This window comes from Equus quagga, chromosome 11 (genome assembly GCF_021613505.1).
Source record: "Equus quagga isolate Etosha38 chromosome 11, UCLA_HA_Equagga_1.0, whole genome shotgun sequence".
NCBI classification, from domain to species: domain Eukaryota; kingdom Metazoa; phylum Chordata; class Mammalia; order Perissodactyla; family Equidae; genus Equus; species Equus quagga.
In genome coordinates this window covers 84,187,253-84,212,095 of record NC_060277.1, presented here as the reverse complement: position 1 = coordinate 84,212,095, position 24,843 = coordinate 84,187,253, and the positions used below count along the sequence as shown (strand labels likewise).

Genomic DNA, 24,843 nt, shown 5'->3' with positions numbered 1-24,843 from the left:
CCTTGCCTTAGTCCCTGAGAGGCCCTGCGAGACCGCTGGGTGGGTGCTGCTGCTGACTCGGAGAGTTTCCACGAGACGGAGGGGACACTTACGCTGCAGTTTGGTGGCTTTTCTCCTGGGCAGTGATGCTCCTTGTTTCTGCCAGGTGTCACCCGTCACCTAAAGTACTGCCTGGTCCCTGATCCAAGCTGCCACTCCCACTGTTCCCCTCTAAAGGCAGACATCCTCACCTTTGCCCCTTGGCCCACAGGGAGAAGGAGAAGGTGCAATGGCCAACTGAGGCCATTGCTCCCCACATGGAACCTCAACTAATCACACTGTCAGTAGCCCCTGTGGCCTCTTCTGCTCTGTTTGTGCCACCTCTAGGCATGGAGCAATGTGCAGAACACTCCCACATGCACCCTGCTTTGAGGTTTCTGAGTATGATCTCCCATCTGTTGTCTGTCTTTTCTGGAATCCTGCCATTTCCAGTCTACTGAGAGTCCTCCTCCTTGCTTTCAAGTGGAACTATGGATGGTGTTCGTTGACTTGTTTGGTTGTTTTTTCTTACACCTATTATTTCTATGAATTTGGTGTAGGGAATCAAGATTACAGGGTGTGTTCAGTCCACCACCTTGAAACTGGTGGCTTCTCTCTTTGTGTCCCCCCGGTCCCCTTGCCCTGGTCTCTTTCTCCCTCCAGGACCCTGCCCCAACTCCAAACATCTGGTCCCACAAGCTGAGACTCAGGAAGCTGCCAAACCTTCTTCTTAGGAAACAAAACTCAAGAGTTGCTTGGTCTGCTTGGTGTCATTAGTTTTGCCCCAGTCACCCTTGGATGTAACTTCTGGGTTCCGAAGTTGAGTCCAAAGCCCAGCATGACCTGCTCCTTGAGGAGTCCTTCGCCCCAGGTAGAGCCCAGCATGGGTTTTGTGAAAATAGACTTTATTATAATAAAATGTCTTTTTAAACAAATGCCCCCACCATTCCACACCCATGGAGACCAAGGTGGGGGTGGGGCTTCAGTGAAACAGCCTCCCACCACAGCGAAGGGAACATGCAGAGACACTCACCCAGCCGAGGGCAGGGGAAGGGTGGGTAGGGTAGAGTGGCTAGCCCCCTCCCCCACTCTGAACAGGGAAGGTATGACAACAGCTGCATAAATCTGTCCTTTTCCCCAGCCCCAGACTCAGACAGGGGCCAGAGGAAAACAATGCAAAAGAGAAATTGAATCCGATGAGCAAAATAAGGCAAACCCTACTCCTGCTTTCTGCCCACTGGCCCCCTGGGTCTTTGGGGGCGGGGAACACACAGGGGCCAGGAGACCAGGCTGGCAGGAGGGGTGGAGCACTATGGGGGCGGGGTTAGGCCCGCTTTGGCATGGCCTTTCTCCTTCCCGGGCCTGTGCAGTGGAAGCGAGATGGAGGAAGCTGGACTGAGGCACTGAGTATGTACATATATACACGGCTCCGCCCCCCCTGCCCCATGGGAGGTGGAGCTCAGGAGAATCCAGTGCAAACTTTCCTTCAAGGGAGGGAAGACATGATCAGGATAGTCAGTGCCATCAGAGGGGACAGGCCCCTCTCTCCCCCCAGGGGGCCCCCATCCTGGGAAAGGGCCACAGAAGGGACTAGCATAGCGTGGTGGGAACCAAGGCCTAGGTGGGTGGCCTAGGAGTCAAGAGTCCTGGGTCCAGTCGTGGCTCTGTGACTGAGGTGCTCAGCCACCTTGGCCACGTTACTCCCTCACTCTGGGTCTCAGTTTCCCCTCCTGTAAGAGGAAGGTGCCCTTCCAGAAGACTCATCCTTAAGGACGCATCTAGCTCTGACCTTCGCCAAGTTTCTGATTCCCATCCAAGTGCCACAGTGTTAACTCAGGAAAACCGGAGTCCATGGTCTTCCCCACCCAGCCGGGACGGTGATCTGGGGGCCCCAGGGGACCACGTCTGCCTGCAGGATGGGCCTCAGCATCACTCCTTCTTCCCAGAGCCCAGTTTCCTGAAGAGCTGCTTCCCCTTGGAGAGGAGACCCCGCACCTTCTCTCTTGTGCCCTGAGGCCCCCCAAGTCCAATCCTGGGGAAGCTGCCAGAGCCAGGGGCACAGGGCCAGCCTGGGGGCTCTGGGGGTCCTTGTGTTGAGCTGGCCCGGTCCTAGAACATGAGAGAAAAGGGCAAGGTCAGGGCCCAACTCCCTGCCCCACCCTGACTCCTGTACCCTACAACCTCAGGTGCCTGCAGCCCCCTTTGTCACAGAACCATGGTGGAGAACCAGAGCCCCACCCCCCACCACTGCCCCACATGTATGGAGCAGACAGGCGAGTGGGTGCGCTGGTGCTGAGGGAGCACTGAACTGGAAGTCTGAAGGGACAGACGCAGAGTCTCAGTTCTGCTCATGCCCACTTGGGACCTGGGCTAGCCCCTCCCTTTCTCTGGGTCTCTACATGGTGCTGGGCTGAGAGATCAAGAGTCCTTGGACCCGACCCTCGGGATGGGTACTCCAACTTCCCCCATGAGATCTCCTCCCAAGAAAGGGAGCTCAAGGACAGGACCGCTTAGAGGCAGCCGTTCCCTCCAGGGAGGGCAGTTCCTGCACCACCTCACAGACAGAAGGAGAATGCGGGTCCAGCCCAGCAGGTGCAGCACCCCATGTCCTTCAGGGAGCAGAGCTAGTGCCCACCCACAGGGAGGAGATCAGGACTCTAGCTTGAACAGACCCTGAGAGTGGGCATTTACAGTCGGGCATCACTCAGCCCCCATCACTAGCTCTGGAAGCTGCCCTGCTCCCTCCTTTAGCATTTCTCCTTTGCTGAATCTCCTCCCAGCTCCATTTGCAACCATGAGTGGCTCCCTCTGCCACAGGCCCACCCAGACAGTGGTGCTTGTGGCCCAAGGACAGGTTGGGCGAACGGGAAAGCCACCAGGAAGCCTCCCCCACCCATATTCCCACATCCCCACCTGTACTCACACACCCACACCGTGACCTCCTGTGCCTGGCACAGCCAAATCAGGTCTTGCCAGCCTACATGTTCCCCACCCGCTGCCCCCCACTCCCTGTCTCAAATCCCTACCTTCCACCAGATCCTGGCAGTCTCCTGGCCAGAGCCAGCTAAGGAGCCCAGACCAGAGGCAGGAGAGCTGGGTACCCAGCCTGGGGCCCACTCTCACCCGAGGCCCTGGTGACATGGCAGGGCCTGCCCACAAAGAGGTCTGCTAGCACCTAGATGTCAGAGCATCTACTGCCAACCAGCCAGGGCTGACAGCCAGCGAGGGAGTCCCAGGCCCTGCCCACTCCCTCCCAGGGCTCCCTCCACAACATCCCAGGAGAGAGGGGTTGCTGAGGAAACAAACAGAGCCCCAGAAATGAATAGTTTGGGGTTATCTATGGACTCCAACTGTTTAAGTTCCCGTTTTATTCCCCTGAGGAGAGGAAATAAAGTTGGAAGTAAAATCATGCATCTGATCCCCTAACAGGTCATGATGCAGAGGACAAGGGCAGGAAGACCATTATTACTGGTGGCATTACACTGTCATCCTTCTGTCACCAATAATAATCACAATATTACAATACCATAGTCATATAGTATCATAATATGCTGAGGAGGCATGTTTATGGATGTCACAGAACATTCTATAAGCCGCATGTGCTATAGAATATGAAGAGTCAGCTAATGCGGACATTATATACTAAGATGACATGGGTTCCTATGACAGCTGGCACTGCCCAGGGTGAAGGCAAGGGGAAGGGATGATCCTATATCCAAACCTGGCTCATGGCAAGATCTCCCTCCCCCATTCCCTGGAAGAAAGCGGAAGAGCCGGGTCAGCTCCGGTATTCAAGGCAAAGGAGCACCGTCTGATTATGGTGACATGGGGAGTAGGGGTCGTAAGGACAGAGGGGGCCAGTCCCCCACTTACATGTTGCTCTCTCTACATATATCTATCTCCATCTAGCACTGGACTCTTCTCCTTCTCGTTCTCTGAAGAACAGGGAACAAAGAGAGGAGATGGGTTATGGACAGACCCACACACTCTCCGCCCAGTCACAGGTAGCCCAGGTCACAGGGGCTGGTACTGCTTTGCATAACCTTTGCCTCGGAACTACTGCAGATGGAAACCCAGGGTTTTCTGGTTGGGGCCTGGCCTCTTCACCCTCTCCCTGTCCTGTGAGGCTGGAGATTAACTGTACTCCACTCACCCCAAGGAGAGGCAGCCTCTAAGAATGCGAACCCAGGAAGCTGGGCCTTGCTGGGCAACCAGCTTTAAAAGGCACCTGGGAGACAGGGAGATCCAGCAGGGTGGGAAGGTCCCTGAAGCCGGGGCTATGACTGGCTAGAGGTGTCGGGGGGACGGGGGTCCTTTTCCACAGGGCCACCTCACCTGTATCGGCCCCAGGGTGTGGGCAGCCAGGTCAGATGGGCAGGGGGTCAGGGTCGCAGCCATCACCCCTCTGCAGAGAGGGGCACATACTGGGAGGGAGCTGGCCCTGGCCAGGCTCCCTCTGGGGGTAACTCAGGAGCTCCACCCTGGGCACAGAGCTCACCTGGATCAGCACCCGGCTGCGCCCCTCCCTCGACACTATCCTAGCCCCAACACCACACCAGCAGAGAAGAGAACTAACTGCTGAGCTGGGAGTCCAGCTCCTCACTGACCTGACTCTCAGCCTGGGGTGTCCCAGGCTCCCTGTCTGAGCTGCCCGCCTCAGGCCCAGGGCCCTCCAGGAAGTTGGATGGAACCAGGCCCCTCTGTCCATTCAGCTCGCCCTGGGGAGGAGAAGCTGGTAAGACTGAGACAAGGAAAGAGGCCTCAACCCCACCCCCTTGACCCTGAAGCCTCTGGGGGAACAGCCATGGGTCAACATCACTGTCATGGAAGGTGACTTGGTCCATTCCTCCAGGCTACCATCAGGAACCCTTGCTCATCCCCCTCCCTGGCTCTGGGAGAGCCCTTTCTGAAAGGGGTGATGACATGGGGTACGGCACACCCCCACCCCAATGTCCTCACATAGTAGAAACCATCATCGTCCATGCCCCCGAACACAGTAATGACGTCCCCTGCCCGGAAGGGTAGCTCTGCCTGTTGAGAGACCAAAAGGCAGGTGTCAGGCCCAGGGAGCCCCTGCCACCACCTTGCTTGGCTGGGCTCGGTCTGAGGGTCTCACCTCCACATCCATGTTGGGGGAGCTCTCCTGGGGATTGTAGTCAAATGCAGCCACCATGGAGCGGGGAGCTTTCAGGCTGGCAGAGGAGACCGGCTGGGGGAAGCCTGCAGGCAAGGGGCAGAAGACTCACAACTCTCTCTAATCTCCCACCCCATACTATCCTCCGCACTGGAGGCCTGCTCACCCCCTAGTCACCACCTCCCCACTAGCTGTGGCCCCTGGAGAGAGGCCAGAGGGGCCGCCCCACCCCACCTCTTTCCCCAGTCTCCCCTGCACAGGGACAGCCCCTCACCTGCACTGAGCTGGGCAGGGCCTTCTGACTCAGCTGTGGAGAGAATGTGCGTGTGAGCCCTGCCCCTCACTTCCCTCCTCATCCAAGGCCGGGGGTGGTGCTGGGCAGGCAAGATGCTCAGCCTCATACAACAGAGAAAGATGCTCAGAGAGTACATCAGCCCTGGCCTTTGATTTTGGTAGTGAACTGAGGCCCAGAAAGGGTAAGTGACTTGCTCCAGGTTGCATAGAATTTACTGTCAGGTGCTTTTGGGAACAGAGGTCCTCTATCCCCGTTAGAAAAAAACCTCCCACTGGAGGGGATGGATGTGGGTGCAGGTCTGCTCTGATTCCCTTCACCTGCTCAAAACTCCACGTGTGTCTCCCCAGAGAGCCCAGCAGTGCCCCCGCCCCACTCATCCTCACAGGCCCCCGAGGGAGAAGAGGTCTCACTCACTTTTCTTGGAGCGGCGGGGCTTGGGAGGAGGCCCAGCTGTGCGGGCTGTGGAGTACACAAAGGGACAATTCCCTGATCCAGGAAGGCAAGTAGACGTAAAAGAGAAACTGAGGCAGGGGAGCAGGACAGGACAGTGACTCTGGAGTCTCCTCTTGGGACTGCGCCAGGGTTCCTATGCTCGTCTCTAAAGGGCATTCCTCTCCCATCCCCGACCTCCAGGATCCAAAACACATGCCTCATCCCCCTGCAGCAGACCCCACTCCAGCTGCTGAGCTCATTGCTCTGGCCACAGTGGCCTTAGCCTCTGCGAGGTCCTAGTGGCTCCGCTAGACTCTGGATAAATGAGGTGCTCCAGCCGCTCCAGACACACAAACTGCTCAGGAGGGGTTGAGTTGGAACTGGGGTGCTGGGAGCTGGGTGAGGGACAGCAGCAGGTCATACCTGAGCCCTCAATGAGAACATCTGGGGACAAATAACCCCGCTGGAACAACTGTTGTCTCCCCACAAGACTGTCCACAGCTACCTCAGCCACCATGTTGCAGGGGATGTAGCCTGTCCGGCCCCCACCTTCACCCCGGTAGAAGCCATCGGCATCCTTGTCCCCAAACACCTGGAGGCAAAGACCAGTTGTCTCAGGAGGCCAGCTCAGCTTGTGCCCTGCACCCCAGGCCCTGAGCCCCGCACACCACACTCGGAACTGCAGGGTGCTCTCCCTTTCACAGGCCATGGGGCAGGAAACAGGGAGAACAGCAAAGAATAAGGATCAGAGGGCGAGAGAAAATAGCCCTCTCCATATTATCGTCACCCACTGTCTGCACGTCCATCGACCCAGCCCACCGCAGACAGGATCTCCTGAACCTCAGAGCAACAGCAAAAAGCCTGTGAGGTAGACACTAAGATCATCCCTATTTGACCCGTGAGGAAGCTGAGGCCCAGAGGAGTTAGTTAATCTACTCAAGGTTACATGGCTAGAAGTGGCAGTCAGGATCCAACCCCACATCATCCAGCTCGAGAAGCCGAGTTCTCACCCATGCATGGCTATAATTCCTCCAGTGCAGGAAAGGAGGGAGGGGGGAGGACCAAACGGTGAGTCAGTCACCTTCAGGATCTGGCCCTCCCGGAAGGGGAGCTCCTCTTCCCCAGCATCAGGGTTGGGTGACATTGACACAGGGTCATAGTCAAACAGAGCCACAAAGACCCTGACAGGTAGGTCCTGGTAAGCCAGCACTTCTGGGGGACTCCTCGGAGGGGCTGTGGAAAGGATTGTGGAGACAGCAATGACAATCAGCTCTTGCCGAGGAGTTAAGAAAGGCCCCCTCAGCCTAGCCCAGCCCCCACCAGGTGCTCACCCAGCTCGGTGGGCCTGGGGGCCCGGCCCCCTTTCCTTGGGGGGTCCCTCTGCGCTCTGGGCTCCCCCGACTCTGCTGCCTACAAAGAGAGGGGAACAGACGGCAGAAGTGACACGTCACTCCTCTGGCAGGCACCTCAGCAGGGACAGGACCCCATATGCACTCCCCCAAGCGTGCCCATCAGCACAAGCAGCGCAGCAGAGCAGGGACACAACATTCCTCTCCTGGAGCCTTGGCCCAACCTCGCTGGAGACATCAGACACCCCCACAGGGGGAGGAAGGACAGGAGGGGAGGCCCCCACTCTAGCCACCCCAGAAGATGCATGGAGTAGAGGGGACTGAGGCTGGATCTCAAAGCTGGCCGAGAAGCAAGGAGCGTGTGAGAGGAGGGCCTTTCTCAGCATCAGGGTTGGGGGATGCCGGACGGACATCATAGTCAGTGTCTTGAAGATGTAACTAGCTCAGCAGAGGAAAGGCCACCCTGCCCGGAGGCAGGGGGCTGGTTGGCAGCAATTGGTGACTAATGATAACAGAATATTGTGCGTCCCAGTTCCGATCAGCAGAAGCAGCAAAGCAGTGGAATGTGGGTGGGAGGAGGCAGGTGAGGGAGCTTGGAGGCCCAGCTCCACCTCTGCTGATGGAGGCGGCAGCGTGGAATGGGTGTGGCTGGTGGGCAGAAAGCAGAGCCACCAGGTGGCAGCAGGCGGGGAGCTGCCCAGGGTGGGAAGTGGGCACGGACCCGGGAGGGTTGCTCCTTGGCTCTGCCAGTCGCACTGCGGCCTCTCCGTTCTGGCTCCCCTTTCTCCCAGGCCAGGAGGCGTGGGTAGGGGTTGAGGCCTGAATTGGCCTTCAGAGGTCCCCTGGGCCTTCCTATAGGTGCTGTGCCCCAGGCTTCCCCATCTCCAAGGTAGCAGGAGCTGGTGATGCTGACGCCCCCGCCGCCCGCCTCCTGTTCATCCTCAGAATCATATTCGATGCTGATTTCCAAGCATTTGGGAGAAAGGCAGCTGGCCAGGCCAGATTCTGGGGCCCGGCCCCGGGGGCACCTCCGGGAAGGGGCCGGCCGCCCTCTCCCACCAGCCTCTGGTCCACCCTTGGCACCCTCGCCCACAACGGGGGCCCCCCTCTCCCGCGTGGGGCCTGGTCGTCCAGAGGCCTGGGGCCCGCAGTTGCTGAGAAGTCGGCTGCAGTGTTCACGGGGATCTGGGGACCGCCTGCGGTTTGGGGGCTTCTCGGGGGAGCCATTTCCTCTCTTCCAGCTGTTTCCACCAACTAGTCCGGGCATGTCCTCCAGGCGGTCCCCAGCCCTGGAGGGCTCAGGAGACAACGGACACGGGCCAGGTCCTCGGGGCAGACTGCTGTCACAGCCCAGCCCCAGCACTGCAGGCTCAGGAAGGCCAGGGTCTCGGGAAGAACAGCCAGCCCCTGGCCTCTCTTTGTCCTCCTCATCCTCCTCATCCTCTTCCTCCTCCTCCTCAGGGATGCTAAAGAGCTTCTTGCTGCAGAACTGCTGGAGGGGCAGCTCCAGGATCTGCTCCAAGACCTCCTCGTCGCTGTCAGTCTCCCAGATGGGGTCGGGCTGGGGCTGGGGGGTGGGGGGAGGAGGGCAGCAAGAAAGAGAGGTCCATGGGGAGAGAAGAGAGCTATGACCTTTGCCCTCAGATGAGGGCAGGGGTTGCAGGCAATCCCATAGTTCTCCCTCAGTTTTCTCCAAGAGGAAAGACCAGAGAAGGAGGCTGGCCCAAAGTCACACAGCATGCCCAGGGCAGAGCCAGAGGAAGAGCAAGGGACACACCCAAGGAACAGTGGCACAGATGCTTGGGCCCCTAAGGGACAGGAGCATCAGGGAGCAAACTGTACCCGTAATAGCAGAAAGGCCTCCCCACCCCCTCCCCAGAAGCTCCCAACACAAGGCTCTCAGATGGCCAGGGTGCTGCGTCTGGTGGGCTAGGGCAGGAAAAGGTGCAGAAAAGAGCTCCTCATTCTCCCCTCTCTTCCCAGGAGGGCAGAGGCCAACCCTGAGCCACTTCCTATCTGCTGCTTAGGACAGGGCCCAGGCCACACACCTAGAATGCTGCGGGCACTCAGTGACGGCTGGAGCAGTGCTGACACAGGGGGTAGAGGACCCTGGAACCCGAGGTCTAGGGCCCACCAGCTCTTCTGCACCCCGTTACCTTGGCCCCATTCTCCCTAATGCAGCTGCCAGCAACCTGCTTCTGGAAAGAGCAAGTCCTGGAACCCAGCTCCTCATCCTCTTCCTCCTCTTCCTCCTCCTCTTGGATGTCTGATAGATCTGAGTTGCGGCCATGGTCCACAAGGGAGTTCACCAGACGGACCCCGAGCTCCGCCGTGTCCTCCCTCTGCAAGAGGTGAGACAAAGGAGGAGAGAGGGAAGGACAGTGAGGGGGATGGGCGGCTCTGGCAGGGTCAGCGCCAGCCAGAACAAAAGTGGCCCTTTGGCAGAGGGAGAGAGGGTCATGCCCCAAATAGGGGGCTCACACAATGGGTGGGCGGGGAAGAAGAGGATGGTAGCCAAAAGGGAAAGAGAAATCTGGAAAGATAAAGTGACAGAGAAATAGACAGACAGACAGCACAGACCAGAGCAGAGAATAAGAGGAGAGCGCAACCAGATTTTGGCAGAAGGCAGGGAGGCAGGCCCTGATCCTCTGAGGTGGGCCAGTGTTTCCTCAACCCCATACCTCAGCCCTGGGCCTCAGCCCAGACGCTGCGTCTCCTCCGCGGCAGGCCTCAGCACTGGGCACCCTCTGGGCCAGGGCTTCCTGCGTAGAGCAGGGTGCTGGGCAGGCCTCTCCTGCAGTCCACTCGGCCTCCTCCTTGGCGAGTGAGGACGCTGCAGGGCCAGGAACGGTCTCCCTCACGGTTGGCCCACTGGCCCTCCTGTCCTCTGAGGCACCCAGCACAGCTGCCCCAACCTCCTCCTGGAATGGAAGGCACTGAGGAAGGGCCCAAGCCCAGGCCCTTCTCCCAGCCTCCACCTGCTTCTGCCCTCCCCAGCCGGCTACCTGGGAGCAAGGTGCTGGGGGCTCCTCTTGGGATCCTTTTGGTGTCTCTCTGGGAGGGCTTGCTGGGGGGCCCCCAGGGGGCTCTCGAGTTCCATGGGGGTCAGGGCACCGGAGGGGAGAGCTGGGGTCTCCAGGCCCTGGAGAAGCTGGAGCAAGGGGTGGTCTGGCCTCCGAGCCTGGTCGTGGTGAGGGGCAGGAGACCCTGGCTGGCAGGCAGGCCACAGCCAGGGCTGGGGTGACAGGAGCTGGAATGGAGTCGGCTGACTCGCCATGGGGTGACATGGTACGTACAGCCACCTCACTGCACACCTGCAGCAGCTGCAGCTGGGACAACTCCACCAGCACACTGCCTGCTGTGGGCGAGGCCACCTCCATGATCTGCAGGATGGAGAAAGCACAGGAAAGGGGGGCTGAGATGGCCAATTGTGATGACACAATGACAACAATGGCCAGGCCCTGTGCTAAGCCCGTGGCATGCCTTATCTCATCTAATCATCCTGTCCACACAGTGCAGTGGTTTTTGAATCCCAGTCATCTGCTACCAAACTCTGTGCTCCTAACTAATCTGCTACACAGTGCCCAAATGCCAGGGGCCAGGCATCTCTGTGCCAGGCGGGGAGACTAGGCTTCTGAGAGTGGCAGGGAGAGACCCCACATCCTGCTCCCAGAGTACAGGGAGAGTGCCCAGGCCATACCTTCTGCCCATCAGCATAAACGGCATAGCCTGTGACACGGACGCCATTGGAGGTGCCAGCAGCATCAATTGTTACTGGGAGCCAGCTGATGATCAAGATTCCAGGCGAGGGCCCCGGCTCAATCTGCACATCCAGGGGGGCATCAGGTGGGCCTGGGGAAAGAGAGGCACAAGACCCAGTAATGTAGGACACTCGGCACCAGAGATACCAGCCCACTTTGCCATTTCCCTGAAAACGCAAATAGCAACAGCCTCCCCTCCACAATCACCCATGGCCTGGCCTCCTGGGTGTTACGGACAGTCAATGCCCAAGCTGGCATACCTGCGGGGAGTGTGGTGAACTGCAGTGTGGCAGCCCGCTGCTCCGGCCGCTCCCAGCCTGGTTCCCAGGATCCTCGAGGTGGGAGCTGAGCTTCCACTCGTGCCTGATAGAGTGTACCAGGCCGCAGGTGGCAGAAAGTGGCCCAGTAGGTGCTGGGGCAGGCAGGGGGGCACTCTTCCCCATTGAGGTAGATGGCATGGGCCAAGTTGCTATTGCTGGGAACCCAGGTAATCTCAGCAGATGTGGCTGTCAGTCGATGGACCCGCAGCTGAGTAGGTACCACTCGGGCCTGGGCACCCACCACCAAGCAGCAGCGCAGAGGGTCGGAGCTGCCCCGACTGGTCAGGGACTGTACAGAAACACGGAGGGCCCCGGCCCGCAGGTCCAGGTCCTCAAGCACAGCCTTGGGGGGCACCCCAGGCCCCAGGGCCTGACGCAGCTCCCCATTCACGCAGATATGGTAGCCGTGTAGCTCCACTTGCTCAGGAGGTGGCTCCCAGGCCAGCACCACACTGTGGGCCAGCTGCTTGAGGATTGCCAGATGGCGGGGGTAAGGCACAGCAGGAGGCTCACCCAGACCCTCAGGCAGGGGGCTCAGACTAAGCTCGTCCCCTGCAGCCTCCTCCTCTGCTCTGGGCTGGCTGCGTCCCCCGCTGCTCTGGCCCCCACTACTGCTGCCACCCCCACCTCCGCTCAGGAAACTGAGTTCAGGGCCTGAACTGTGGGATAAATCAGCCAGCTCCGGAGGGAGGGAGGTCAGGAGGTCGTCGTCGGACACACGCTCTACAAAATTGGAAGGGACCAGGCCCCTTCGGCCATCCATAAGCTCCCCTGGCAGAGGGAGGGCAGGGAAGGGGAAGACAGAGAGGAGGTAGAGAAAAACCAGTCCAAAAAATGCATTTTAGCAATGGTTAGTGAGTGATCTTAAGCATTTGATTCAAATCAACATTTACCTGTTAGTGCTTTTGAAAGACAAGAGCAGTCAAGAGCTGGATTAGGGAGTTATTGTTAATATTCTAGGTGTGATCACAGTATTGTGGTTATATAGACAGAGCTTCTTAAATTTTAATGTGCATATGAATCACCTGGAGATTTGTTAAAATGCAGATTCTAACTCAGCTAGGTCTGGTCTGGGTGAGGCTGAGATTTCTGCATTTCTTTCTTTTTCCTAAAGGTATGCTTTTTGATGAGGAATATTGGCCCTGAGCTAACATCTTTTGCCAATCTTCCTCTTTTTTTTTTTCTCCCCAAAGCCCCAGTACATAGTTGTATATCCTGGTTGTATGTATCCTTCTAGTTCTTCTATATGAGAAGCTGCCACAGCATGGCTTGATAAGCGGTGTGTAGGTCTGCGCCCAGGATCCGAACTGGTGAACCCTGGGCCGCTGAAGCAGAGCACACAAACTTAACTGATACCCCACCAGGACAGCCCCAGATTATTCATTTCTAACAAGCTCCCAGGTGACACAGATACTGCAAGGATGTAGGAGAATGTCCATGTTCCAAGGAGATGCATGTTGAAGTTTGTCTAGGTAAAATGTCATGATGTGTACAACTTGCTTTTATGTCATTTTTCTTTGTAATCCACATATGGAAAAGCAAATACACCAAAATGTTAACAATTGTTGAATCGAGGTGGCAAGGATATAGGTGTTCATTGTTTTATTCTTTTTCTGTACATTTGAAAACTTCCATATTACGCAGCCCTGAGGAGTAGGGGCAGGGGGCCCCCTCAACTTCCAATTGTGAAAAACAGACATTTTCAAAGAGAGAGGGAAGCAACACCTGGTCATGGCAGGGGAAAGAATCTTTAGATACAGAAGACATAAGTGCCAAAGAAAAGAGTCCCCTGTGGGTGCTAGAAGGGATTAGGCCCCACAGCAGGCCTGGGCCTGGGAGTATGACTGGTAGTCACTCCAGGCAGCGGCCAAAAGTAAGTTGTGTTACCTTGTGCCAGTTTCCCCAAACACTCGTCAATAGAGTATCGTAAATCATTCGCTGTTGCTTGAGGGATGTCAGGGAAGGAAGAAATTGGGCACACAGCATGTCACGTCACAGCTAACTTGGGAGAAGGAAAGAGATTCCCAGGAACAGATGAGCTGGTGACTGTTGAGCCTTATTAGGAGGAAGGGGAAGCACAGGCCAGGGTGGAGGGCAGAGGGTGTGTATAGGCAGTCCTGGGCTGCTGGAGGGCCCGCGAGTTTCCCCTACACCCTCTCTCTCTCTGCTTACACTAGGAGCAAAAACAAGTATGAAAACTTAAAGAAGACACAATAGGGACTGTCAATAAATTAAATAATATAAGCGCTGTGGTGGACTGAACGGGGGCCTCCCAAAAATATGTCCACGTTCTAACCCCTGGATCCTACGAATGTGACCTTATTTGGAAAAAGAGTCTTTGCAGATGTAATTAAGTTAAGGAGCTTGAGATGAAGTCATCCTAGATTATCTGGGTGGGTCCTAGATGCAATGACAAGTGTCTTTATCTCGCACAGGGAGAGACACTGAGAGAAGAGAAGGAGGCAATGTGACTACAGATGGGGAAACTGGAGTGATGTGGCCACAAGCCAAGGAACACCTGGAACCACCAGAAGCTGAAAGGGATGAGGAGTGGACTCTTCCCTGGAGCCTCCAGAGGGAGTGTGGCCTGCCAACACCTTGATTCCAGGCTCCTGGCCTCCAGAGCTGTGAGAGAACACACTTCTGTTGCTTTAGCCACCCGGCTGGTGGTCACTTGTTGCGGCAGCCCTAGTATAAGTACTAGTGCTAAGGAGGGTGACATTAAAGCAGGAGCCTTCACACTGAACAGACCCACAGCCCTGAAAGGCTGGCGCTGGAGCCTGGGTCTGAGTCAGGCACAAGCTCCCGAAGTATGTGCCCCCAAGAGCGGTCCAGGTGGGACCAGACGTAGAGGAAGGAGCCATTCAGCTAAAGTTTGATGAGCAACATGGCCCCACATCCTACACTCAGGTGTCTACATGCCTTTAAATCTATCCCAGATTGTAAGGTTCAAATCTAGTAATTTGTGGTTAGTTGATATTTATGGTTTTGCTGCCCCCTTCCAAAAAATTGTATTGGTTTTTTGGTTTGTTTGTTTGTTTTTCCATTTTAAAAAAGCTGTTTGGGGGGAGCTATTTAATCCCGCTCTCTGTTATCCGCCCCTATGGGGAATTTAGTGTTTACCATCATTCCCAGCAGCTACTCAAATAACAGGCGTAGGGCCCAGGGAAGAGACACCGAGCAGGCTCTCAAGGCCTGGCCTTACAAACCCAAAGCTTTGGGTGTTGCAGACCCAGAGCTGATCTCTTTTCTACATCCCCACACATGGTTACAGCCCTTGCCCTGCCCTGTCCACACCTCATCTCAGTCCCCACACAGTGTCATCCTCCCTGCCGCTGAAGGAAGCAGCCTGGTACCCAGCCAGGGCCCCCTGGGGGAGCCTCCCAAGGCCATTTCTTCTGCAGGCCCTGCCCTGTTGCCCAGTCTGAGTAGTGGGGCATCTGCCTTGGTTGCCCCATCTCCCCACAGGCACTGGAGAACTGCCCTGAAGCCCACGCCCTGAGAACTGCTAACCACTTGCTAACACCCTTTCCTGGGCTCTGGACCCTGGTTCCTCCTCCCCACACCCGACTGGAGTCCAGCATCAGAACTATGTTACATGCTTGACCTCGAGCATCACTCGTGTTAAACACTGCCATGCCGTGTCCCCCAGCACAAAAGCAAATTTAGCCAAAATTTCCGATGACACTCTGCCCATCATCTAGACTGTGGTAGGCCCTGTCCTGCCCTGCTTAGGGCAGACCTGCAGTCAGACCGGCTGCCCCCTTGTCCCAGATCCCTTCCTTTCCCTTTCCCCCACGGGCTCCAGGTCTCCGCACACCTTTTAGCTGAGTCTGAAAAGTTATGGTGGGCTGAGAGGATACGGATGCGTGGAGGTCTCTAGGAAGAAGAGCTTAAAAGCAGGGGAATGAACAGACTGTTCCCTGCCACCTTCCTACCTTCAAAAAAGCCATCCTCATCCATGTTGCCATAGATGTAGATATATTCGCCAGCAGTAAGCGGCAGCTCTGCCTCTGGATTCTCGTTGGGGCCCTCGAAGGGGTTGTAGCTGTGGGGGGAGGCGCGGAGGAGGAGGAAGATAGCAACCAACATGCTGACTGCCACGTCCCAGCTCCTCTCCCCCACACACTCGGCCTTTATGGGGACTTGGTTGTCCATCTTCAGCCAAGCAGAGCGCTCACTGAGCCCACCTCAGCCCAACTAGGTCAAGAGGACTTGTCCACTGGGATCCCTGCACCCCACCATTACCTCCAGAGGCCGCTATCTTCACTCAGGCCCTTCCTCCCAGACACCCCAAATGCTGGGGGGGATGGGGAACAGGGGAGAGGGGCCCACCTGTAGCGCGCTAGGAAGACCTGGATCCTGGCTCCTCCCCGGCTGCCCTCCGGCGCTGCTGGGAGCAGGGACACACTGTCTGCCTCCAGCTCCTCCACCTCACTGGCTGTGTCCACCTGGGGACAAACAGAAAGGGCCAGTCCTCTCCAGGACCCAGGGCCAATGGCAAAGCAGACAGTGGAGGACCTGTTGCTTTGAGAAGGGAAAGTGAGCGCACACTGGACAAGGCCAGCAGCAATGAGCCCTGATGTTTTCTAAATCAGCACCTGAACCAGCAGGCCCTGGCAGAGCACAGCTGGCCTGGGAAGGGGGAGTGGGGATAACCTGGCCTCCTCCCTGAGCCCTGGCCTCTACTGCACCAGCCCAGTAAATAAGACCACTTTCTCGGAGAGGGGGCCAGCCATGCTGGTGTGGGGTGGCTGCCCAATGGCAGTTTGTCTCCTTAAGGAAAAACTCAGCAAAGCACTCTGAGTGTAAAGAGCTGGCAGCGAGCACGCAGAAGGGGCTGAGAAGTTCCTGAGAGGGGGTCACTGCCAGGGAAAACAGGGGCAGCCAAAGCCAGAACCACCGTCCTATCCCACAAGGGGGCAGTAGAGGCCCAGGGCTGGGTTCCGCCACTTTCCACAACCGTGGACATCAGGGCTGCTCCTGACCTTCTCCCCTCCACTTTCTGGAGTTTGGGAGGTAGAGAGGGGGACGAGGTGATCAGAAGAGCTGTGAGTGACGCCCAAGAACTTGGTAATAATAATAGCTGCCATATGTTAAGCACCTTCTGTGTCCCCCACACTGAGCAAGGCACTTTCCCTATATTTTTTCATGTAATCCTCACAACAACCTTACAAGGCAAGTTTAATTAGCTCCAAAATCCAGACAAGGAAACCGAAGTCCAGAAGGGGTCCATGACTTGCCTAAGACAAAGTTGGGATTTGAATCCCGGAACCTGTGCTCTTTCTCACACAACCATCTGCATCTGCTACAGCCGCTCTCATGAACAGTCTCATTATGTGGATCCTGGCGCCATAGTGTCTCCCTCCAGCCAGCCCAAGACTCTGGGGCTTCTCTTGGCCCCAGAGGGGTGGGGCTGGGTGACCCCAACATAGGGTTTGCAGGCGGCCCCGGAGCGCAGGACAGACTCCACCCAAGCTCCCTGCCCACAAGGAGGAGTCCACAGGCCCTTCTCTCCAAGCACCTGGCTCCACTTCCCGACATGGGCCAGCAGCCACCCAACTCCTGGGAATCCCAGACGAGGTCAGGGCCAGCTCTCCTTCTCCCTTCCCCAAGGCTGAGCAAGACCCAGCCCCTCCCCAGCACTGACCTCAGGCGTAGGGCAAGACTTGGGGCTGTTGTGGATGGACTCAGAGCGAGAGGAGTTGGAGAGAGACTCTGCCTTCTTGGCGGTCCTTCGAGGGACCCCAGCAAGCGTGGCAGAGGCAGGCTCGGAAGACTTTTGGCTGCAGCGCCCTGGGGAGCCCGGTGGGAGGTCAAGGTCTAAAGAGAAGAAGGCATGTGGGCCTGCGGTCTGTGGCCTGAAGAGGGACCAGGGACTGAGGGTGGAGCCTCTTGGATAGGGAGCCAGGCCCTCCACAGCCAGGTTTCCTTACAAGAAGGGAAATATTTAGGGGAAACTTAGTAAGTGGAGGTGGAAGTGACTTACACACATTGTTTCACAGGATCCTCAGAGCAGCTTGCCGAGGTGCATGGAATTACTCGTCTTACAGTTTAGGAGACGATGGCCCACAGAGGTGAAGCAGCATGCTCAAAATCATGGGACTCTTCAGTGAGGGGAGCCGGGACCACCAGATCTGACTGACCCCCTGCCCTGACTCTTCACCAGCCCACACTGCCTGCTACTGACTCCCAGTGCCCAACTCCCGGCCGTGACCACAGAGGTCTTGAGCGGGAGGAGCAGTGGCCTGAGATGCCTGGGCCAGACTCTGGGAGAGCCACTCCCGTGGGCTCATTTTTTTCCCACCAGAGCCTGGTTCTAGCCAGGCCTGGCTCTAACTTGCTGTGTGAGTTTGGGCGAGGTGCTAGCTTCCGCTGACCCTATACAAAAGCCCCAGGTTTGAGGATTCCAGGCTAATGTCAGTGGGGTGTACCTTACCTTTGGGGCCAGACCCCCTGCAGGGCTGGGGGGTAGAGCAGCAGCAGGGGGGTGGTGGACGGTCCCCAAGGGTACTGCAGCCCAGGGCAGAGGTGAGCAGATCCAAGGGGCCAGGGTGCAGGCGGAAGGCCTGGAGCTCCTGCGCCAGGAGGCTGAAGCGCTCAGTTTGGCTGCGGCACTGCTCCTCGAGCTCTCGAACCCGGGCCTGGGTCAAGACCCACCATGAGCCACCAGGCCCAGCAAAGCAGCCCAGTTCAGCCTGTGCCGTCTCCACACAGCCCCACACCAACTTCAGATCACATCTGCCCAGCCCCTAGGCCTGGCACCAACCCTCCGCCTGGCTGCCCCATTGCCCTTAACAGTGTCTGAGCTGAGGGTGGAGTCCTGGGGCTGTGGGACAGCTGCACTCCCTACCCGCCTCCAGAGAAGGGCTCAACCGGCCTCCGCGCAGCACACCCTCACACCCCAGGCAGTGGCACTTCTGCTTCTGGCTGCTTTCTAGGCCAAAAGGGATTGCTCCCACCCCCAGCACCACCACCAGCATCACCTCAGAAGTTTTCTCAGCTCCACTGCTTGTCACCCTCCCACAGTCAGTGACCTAAATCCCTGCCCTCAGAGAGGTCCCCAGAGAGAGCTCACATGGGAGCCGGGGCATCTTTGTGACAGGAACAAGCCAATTCTCAAGAATATTCCTCAGGTATCAGGAGAGTCCCAATATTAGGGGCTCTCCCTGGCCAAGAGATCACGGGTTAGACTGGTAATGAACTTCCTCATGGTCTGAATGGCAAGGTTTTAGAGGAGGAAAGGCCCCATGTCTGCCAGGCACAATGGCAGGTCTGAGACCAGGGGATGGCCCACATGTCCTGTAGGAATCCCAGCCCATCTACGGAGTCTCAGGTCTGCTACCGGTCACACCCTCCTCTGGTGGCATGAGGGTTGGGACCACGTGGACCTGAGGGAAGAGATGCAGCTCAGCCAGCCAGGAGAGGTGTGGGGGAGGGGACAGCCAGGGAGGTCGGGGTCAGGAGGCTGTACCTGCATGGAATCCAGGGTGGACTGCACAGAAAAGGAAAGCAGAGGAGAGTTAGAACCTGTACCCTGTGGGTCACTATCCAGAGAGGGAAGGAAAGAGGGAGGGGCCCACTGGGTCCACTCCCTGGACTGACTGAGCAGCTCTTAAGTGGAAGGCTATTTCAGGGTGAAGGCAGCCTCCAGGGGTAGGTGGCAAAGGGACACTGCTGCTCAAGACTAAGGAGCCCCTGCCCTGCTGTGCCCCAGCCTAAGAAACAGGCCAATGGTGGAGGGGATTCCCCTGGGCCCTGGAGTATTTAAGGGCCCTTCCTGCAAGCCCACACCCGTGACACTCACACCCACACAGTCCCCTCCAGCTCTCTCTGAACTTCCCCCACAAGCTGATGGGGCTGGGGTCACCCCTAGGGACCCTACCTCCAGCAGCTGCACGGCGCCTTCATGTTCCCTCTTAGCTTCCGCCTGGGCCTACAGGTGAAATGAGGCAAAATGCTGGAGGAGAAGGATGAGGAAAGGGGTGGGACAGAGGGAGATGAAAGGGAGGGGGGCTAGGAAGGGCAAAAGGAAAGAAGAAAGAGGGGGAAGGGAGAGGAGAGGAAGAGGGCAGGCGGGCTGGGAAGAGGGAGGCTGAGGGCCCCTCCCTCCCGAACTCCCACCCTGAACCGTGCCTTAGGCTAGAAGGCAGTGTGGCCAAGCAGACGTGAGCCTGACATTGCTCTCTCTTTGGGGAGCATCCACCCTCAGGGTTTCCCTCCTACCTCTCCGGACGCCCCGTCTCAGCCTCTTCTGCCTGCTCCGTCTTCCACCCCTTTCGAACGTCAGGGTGCCACGGGGCACAGTGCTAGGCCCACTTTATACTCTACACTCTCTCCCAAGGGTCCCATCTAGTCACATGACTGATACACTGATGACTCCAAAATACATCTCCAAGACCTGCTTCCCCACGACTCCAGGCTCCTAAATCCAGCTGTCTATGGACATCTCCACTTGCATGTTAAACATACAACCCAAACTTGGCCAAAATAGAACTCAGAACTCAGCATTCCTTGCCTCTCAAGTCTGTTGCCCCTTCATCCCTCACCTCCTGGGGAGTGAAAAGCCCCACCCTCCACCAGGGGGTCACAGCAAATGAGCGACAGAGCTGGGACTCAACTGGAATCCCACAGTGACTCTTGTTGATTCTATCTCCAAAACGTATTTCACACCCATCCGTCTGTTTCCCCTTCATTGCCTGCTGCCTGGTCCAGGCCATCATCTCCCACCCGGAGTGCTTCCACAGCCCCGACACCTGACTGCCCCGCTTCCACACCCCAATCCACCCCCCACAGCGCCGCCAAAGTGATCTGCTAAAATGACCCCTTGGATCATGCTGGGATCTTTCAACAGCTTCTAACTGCTCAGAGAGCAAAATATCCAAACTCTTTCCACAGCCTTTAAGGCCCTGAGTGATCTGGCTCTCGCCTACTCCTGCTGTCCTGGCCATCTCCACACTGCTCTTTCCCGATTCTGTCCCCCTATCTGGAGTGCTCTTCAGCTGGCTCCTTCCTGCCCCATCCACCTCTCTAAAGTGGCCCCTCACCCCACCCCAGTCACTCTCTGTCACGTCACCAGTTCTCTTCCCCCCTTGCACTTGTCAGTGACGGGGACCATCTCACTCATGGATCTGCTTATGTGCTGATCGGTCAGGGACCTGGTCTTTGCCCACCACTGTCCCCCGGTGCCTGGTACAGTGGCTGGCATGCAGTGGGTGCTCAGTAAATGCTCACTGAATGAGTGGATGACTAAGCTGGGGTCCAGTAGCCTACCACCCCTCCCTCACTCCTGCCCCTTAGAGACACTGCCCTCACCTGCTGCAGCCTCTGGACCTCCTGCTGCTTCTCCTGCAGGCTGAGCCGAGCCTGCTCATACTCGACCTCCAGCTGCTGCCGCCGCTGGGCCACCTCCCGCATGTGCTGAAACACAAGACCATGGGTCAAGGCCAGAGCCCCACTCCACTGTTTCTCTAGAAGATGCAAGACAAGGGAGCCTCAGACACTTAAAGATATCCTCTATTGAAAAGGAAACTGAGGCAGAGAAGGAAAGGGGCCGGTAGCACCAAGACTGGACCTTAGTCCCCAGCACCCCACAAAGGGCATGTTCCACCATCCAGGGACAAATACCCTCCCCCCACCTACACAGTCCCTCACCTTCAGCACCTGCTCCAGGCTCTCCAGCTTGCTCTGCAGACCCTGGCTCTTGCGAAGGGCTGAGTCCCTCTCTTGTGTCACCCCCAGGAGCTGGCCCCTCAGCTCCGCATTCTCCCACTCCACCTGGAGACGGGGAGTGGCAGGGCGCTGGGCATGTGAGCCTTGTCCCACCAGCTCCTTCCCCAGAGGGAATAGAACCCTTTGTACTCTAGCCCAGTTGGGGGTGGGGGAGGAGCAGGCCCTTGCCCAGGGACAAGGGCCCTAGTAGGAGCCCAGGCCCCACAGCACCTGGGCAGAGCCGCTACCTGCTCCTTCTCTGTGGCTCTCCCACTGAGCCGAGAGTTCTCCTCCACCAGGCGGGCATTCTCATTCTGGGCTTCTCTCAGCTGCAGTTCCTGAGAGACCAGAGGAGCTCTGGGGGGGAGTGAGGGCCCAGCACCCACATTCTTCCCCTCTCCATGCAGAGGACCCTGCCCTCCCAGACAAGGCCCTCCTCCCCCATGTGGAATCTGCATCAGCCAGGAAAGGAGAGCCGTGCAGAACAGGAGGGAAAGAGGGATGAAAGCAGAGCCGAGGGAGCCCACCACCTGGCTGGCTGGGGGAAGGGAGGAGCTGGCCTCCAGGAGGCCCTGAGAGCTCACCAGCTCCTCACATCGCCTCTGCTTTTTCCGGGCTTCCTGCTCCAGGCTTTCGCATTTCTTCCGCTTCTTGCTGAGTTCTGACTCCTGTAGGGTCAGAATCGAGGGCCCCTCATGCAGAAAGACAGATCTGTCCACAACAGGTCTCCTCCAGCCTAGACCTGAGACTTACCAGCTGCTGCACCCTCTGCCGTTTCTCTGGCTCCCCTAGGACCACGGGTGGGCTTTCCACATCTTCCTGGAGTGTGGCCTGGAAATGCCCAGAGGCAGGGGGCTGGCACCTGAGAACAGGGCTCCAGGACAGCCTGCCCCCAGCCTAGCCTGTCCGTGGGAGGTTCCCACCCCATCTCATAGTCAGCAAAGAGATCCCTGCCCAGGAAGGGGGGGGGGGGGTGCTGTCTTCCCACCCCCTCCCATCATCTCCAGCTGATGTGGAAGTGCAGAGGCTGCACCCCCGTGTCCTCCAGACATAGTGCTTTGAGATCCTGAGACCCATGTGTGCCCTGGGAGATGGGTCCCTTATCCAGGCCAAAGCTTTCCCTTTTTAGCTTCCATTCCAGCAGCAGCCCTGCTCTGCACTCAATAACTGTCCTGGGTGTCCTTCAGTCACTGGCAGAGAAGTAGGAGGCCGCCTGGGCCCCCAGGGAGGCAGTGTTTCCAGAGCCAGGGGTTATGAATCAACCAAATCTGGGCTTGGCCTAGAGCATGGCAGACCTGGCCAGACCCTCCTCCTGGCTTCCCCCAAGCCCACCCCATCGCACTGCCCATTTATCTGGGCGAACTCTGGGGGAGGACAGGTCTTCATGGGCTGTGCGTCTCCCTCCCTGGGCCAGGCAGAAGCGCAAAATCTGAGCAAGAAGCACCTCACCCTGAGGCCTTGGTCGCTATGGAGTCCTTCCTCCCACCCCTGAGCCCAGAAGAGGGTGGATCTAGGTGCTGCCCAAGCAGAGAGGATGGAGAGGAGACAGACCTCTAAGTTCTGGGGGTCCGGGGTGGGTCACTAACCCTCGCGACAGGGGCTGCCTAAGCCCGGCGCCCAATGAGGGTCGCCCGTACCTGGAGCCGGGGCGGACGCACAGCCTCCCCCCAGGAGCCAGGGCCGGGCCTAGCCGACCAGGCGGGCGCTGGAGGGGGCGTCCCCGCGCAACGGAGGCAGCGGGAGGCGGCGGCGCGGGCTGGGCCCCCAGGCGGCTGCCAGGGCAACCAGGGATTTGCGGCCGGGCCATACCACTGGCGACGCGGCAGGGGCGGCAGGGGCGGCGGGGCGGGCCCCGCAGGGCGCAGGCCTGCAGAGGGCGGACCCCGAACCCCTGGGGGCGGGCGCGGCGCAGGTAGGAGCGCGGGGAGGCTAGGCGGTGGATCCTGCCCCCGGGATCGGGAAAGCTCCACAGCCCTTGGAAGGCTCGCCACTACCAGATCCTCGGGGCTCTGAGTGCGGTGTAGGGGGAGATCCCGGAGCCGCCCCAACCCCCCATCTACACACACCTGCCCTTGCGCGGGCGCTCACCTCTCCCGGGGCCCCGGGGGCGGGCGCCCCTGCTCTGGCCGGGGCAGCAGGGCCCGGGGGCCGGGGCGGCGGGGGCGGCTCCTGCTGGTTGCGCAGAGCGATCTGCCTCTGCAGCCGCAGCACCTCCCGCTGGGACTCGCGCAGCAGCCGGTCGAAGTCCCGCACGTGGAGCCACTGGGTGCCCTCCTGGGGTGAGCGGACAGGGAGAGGAGTCAGGCCTAACCCCTGCCCGCCCCACGCCATCCCCAGCGGAGCCCGCCCTCCGCCTTGCTGGAGGGGCTTCGACGCGCGGGAACGTGCACATTCTCCCATGCATACATGCCTGGTCATCGGTGCGTGCGTGTACCGCCGCATGCTTCCGCTAGCCCGTGTGCAGACATTCACAGTAATTCATTTACTGGGCACTCACAGTGTGCCCAGCACTGTGCTAAATGCCTTGAAAACATCGCTTCACACAAGTGCGAGGTATTTGTGGATTCCTACAGCTAGACACACTGGCATACAGCCTGAAGCCTGAAGCCCAGAAATTCCCAGGTCTGGGACTCATGGCTCCACCCCCTTCAGTTCAGGCTCCTTCTCCCTGCTTCCACCTGGGCCGTTGCCAGGGGAACCTACTCCCCAGCAGCCTCCACCTTCCCGCTTCATTTGCATCTCATTAGCATCTCATCCACATCCCACACGCCAGGCCGGCAGCCCTGTGTAGGGCTGAGCTGGAAAGGGTGACCAGGGCCTCCTCGCACCTTGCCGACCAGGGTGAGCCTGGCCTGCAGCTCCCTGCACTCTCGCTGCAAGGCAGCAATCTGCTTGTCCTTGGCCAGCAGGACGCTGGCTGTCTCACTGAGGTCCTGGGCTCGTTGGCGGGCCAGGGCCTTCCGGCACAACTCCAGGCTGGCCCCTGGACGGGGCACGGGGGCACTCACCTGGCCAGAGGAGGGGTAAGGCCAACTGTCATCTGAGGGCTGGGGCACTTCTCCCACTCCTCAGCTCCTCCCAAAGGAATGGTTAGGATGAAAACCTAGAAGTGTGGCCTCCTGCTTCTACCCTGTGTTTGGGGCCTCAGGGTACCAACAGCCTCACTTGACCCCATCCCAGCAATCCTCAAGCAGGACTGAAAGAGTTAACTGCACCTCCTAGTTTAGGCCCAAAGGATGCTGCTAACTGAGGGCTGCCAATGTGATGGGTCTTCATCCCTGCCCCCACCAGCTCTGCACCCAGAGATGAGCTCAGCGGATGGCTGCAGCCAGCACCAGCACGTGGTCATCCAGAATCCTACTCCCTGGCTGCTCAGGAGCTCCCTGCCCAGCCCTTCCCTCCCTCCTGTAGCTCCAGAAACCCTCAGCCTCCTAGCCTGGCGAGCATTTGCCCTTCTTATATCTCAGCCCCTGGGTTCCAGCTTTCCTGGGTGCTAAGAGTCCATTACTCCCAAACCCCACTCCCTCAGGCCCAGCCCTGACTCCCCTCTTCCCTGGTCACCCAGCCTCCATCCTCACCACCCTAAGGTTAGTCTCCTGCAGTTTCCGGGCCCTCTCCTCCAGGCGCTTGGCAATGACCGCCAGCTCCGCGTTCTTCCGCTTCAGCCTCCGCACCTTCTCCTCCGTCTCAGGGAAGCTGCTCTTCCTCTGATAAGGGGTCAGCCAGAATTGGGGTATGTGTGGAGCACCCCACAGACCCAATCCTAACTGCCCAGGCCTTGAGCTAGAGCCCTAGGCTCCCAGTGGGGTCCTTGCAACTCTAG

At 58.3% G+C, this 24,843-nt stretch overlaps 1 protein-coding gene across 22 annotated transcripts; it reads right to left on the bottom strand.

Moving 5' to 3' along the window:
- Nucleotides 1-916: 916 nt before the first annotated feature.
- TSPOAP1 (TSPO associated protein 1) lies at nt 917-23,256 on the bottom strand. Of its 22 annotated transcripts, none has more exons than XM_046677103.1 (28): nt 23,109-23,255; nt 21,774-21,851; nt 21,605-21,688; nt 21,269-21,358; nt 20,964-21,086; nt 20,625-20,729; nt 19,195-19,245; nt 18,784-18,804; nt 17,749-17,953; nt 16,960-17,132; nt 15,645-15,760; nt 15,248-15,357; nt 11,250-12,080; nt 10,929-11,080; nt 10,234-10,611; nt 9,910-10,149; nt 9,385-9,570; nt 7,950-8,795; nt 7,211-7,289; nt 6,961-7,112; nt 6,303-6,471; nt 5,862-5,933; nt 5,427-5,459; nt 5,135-5,238; nt 4,978-5,049; nt 4,626-4,736; nt 3,892-3,953; nt 1,995-2,127 (listed from the first exon to the last, which is right to left on the bottom strand). In XM_046677103.1, exons 6-27 carry the CDS (start codon nt 20,724-20,726, stop codon nt 3,924-3,926), a joined length of 4,233 nt encoding a protein of 1,410 aa, XP_046533059.1. In that variant the 5' UTR covers nt 20,727-20,729; nt 20,964-21,086; nt 21,269-21,358; nt 21,605-21,688; nt 21,774-21,851; nt 23,109-23,255; the 3' UTR covers nt 1,995-2,127; nt 3,892-3,923. The 22 variants fall into 22 exon arrangements, 20 of the variants coding, with proteins under 20 accessions (XP_046533046.1, XP_046533053.1, XP_046533041.1 ...); XM_046677098.1 differs by lacking the exon at nt 23,109-23,255 and adding an exon at nt 22,658-22,793 and having other exon boundaries at nt 16,960-17,240; nt 21,616-21,688; XM_046677101.1 differs by lacking the exon at nt 23,109-23,255 and adding an exon at nt 22,658-22,793 and having other exon boundaries at nt 5,862-5,906; nt 16,960-17,240; nt 21,616-21,688.
- Nucleotides 23,257-24,843: the final 1,587 nt, after the last annotated feature.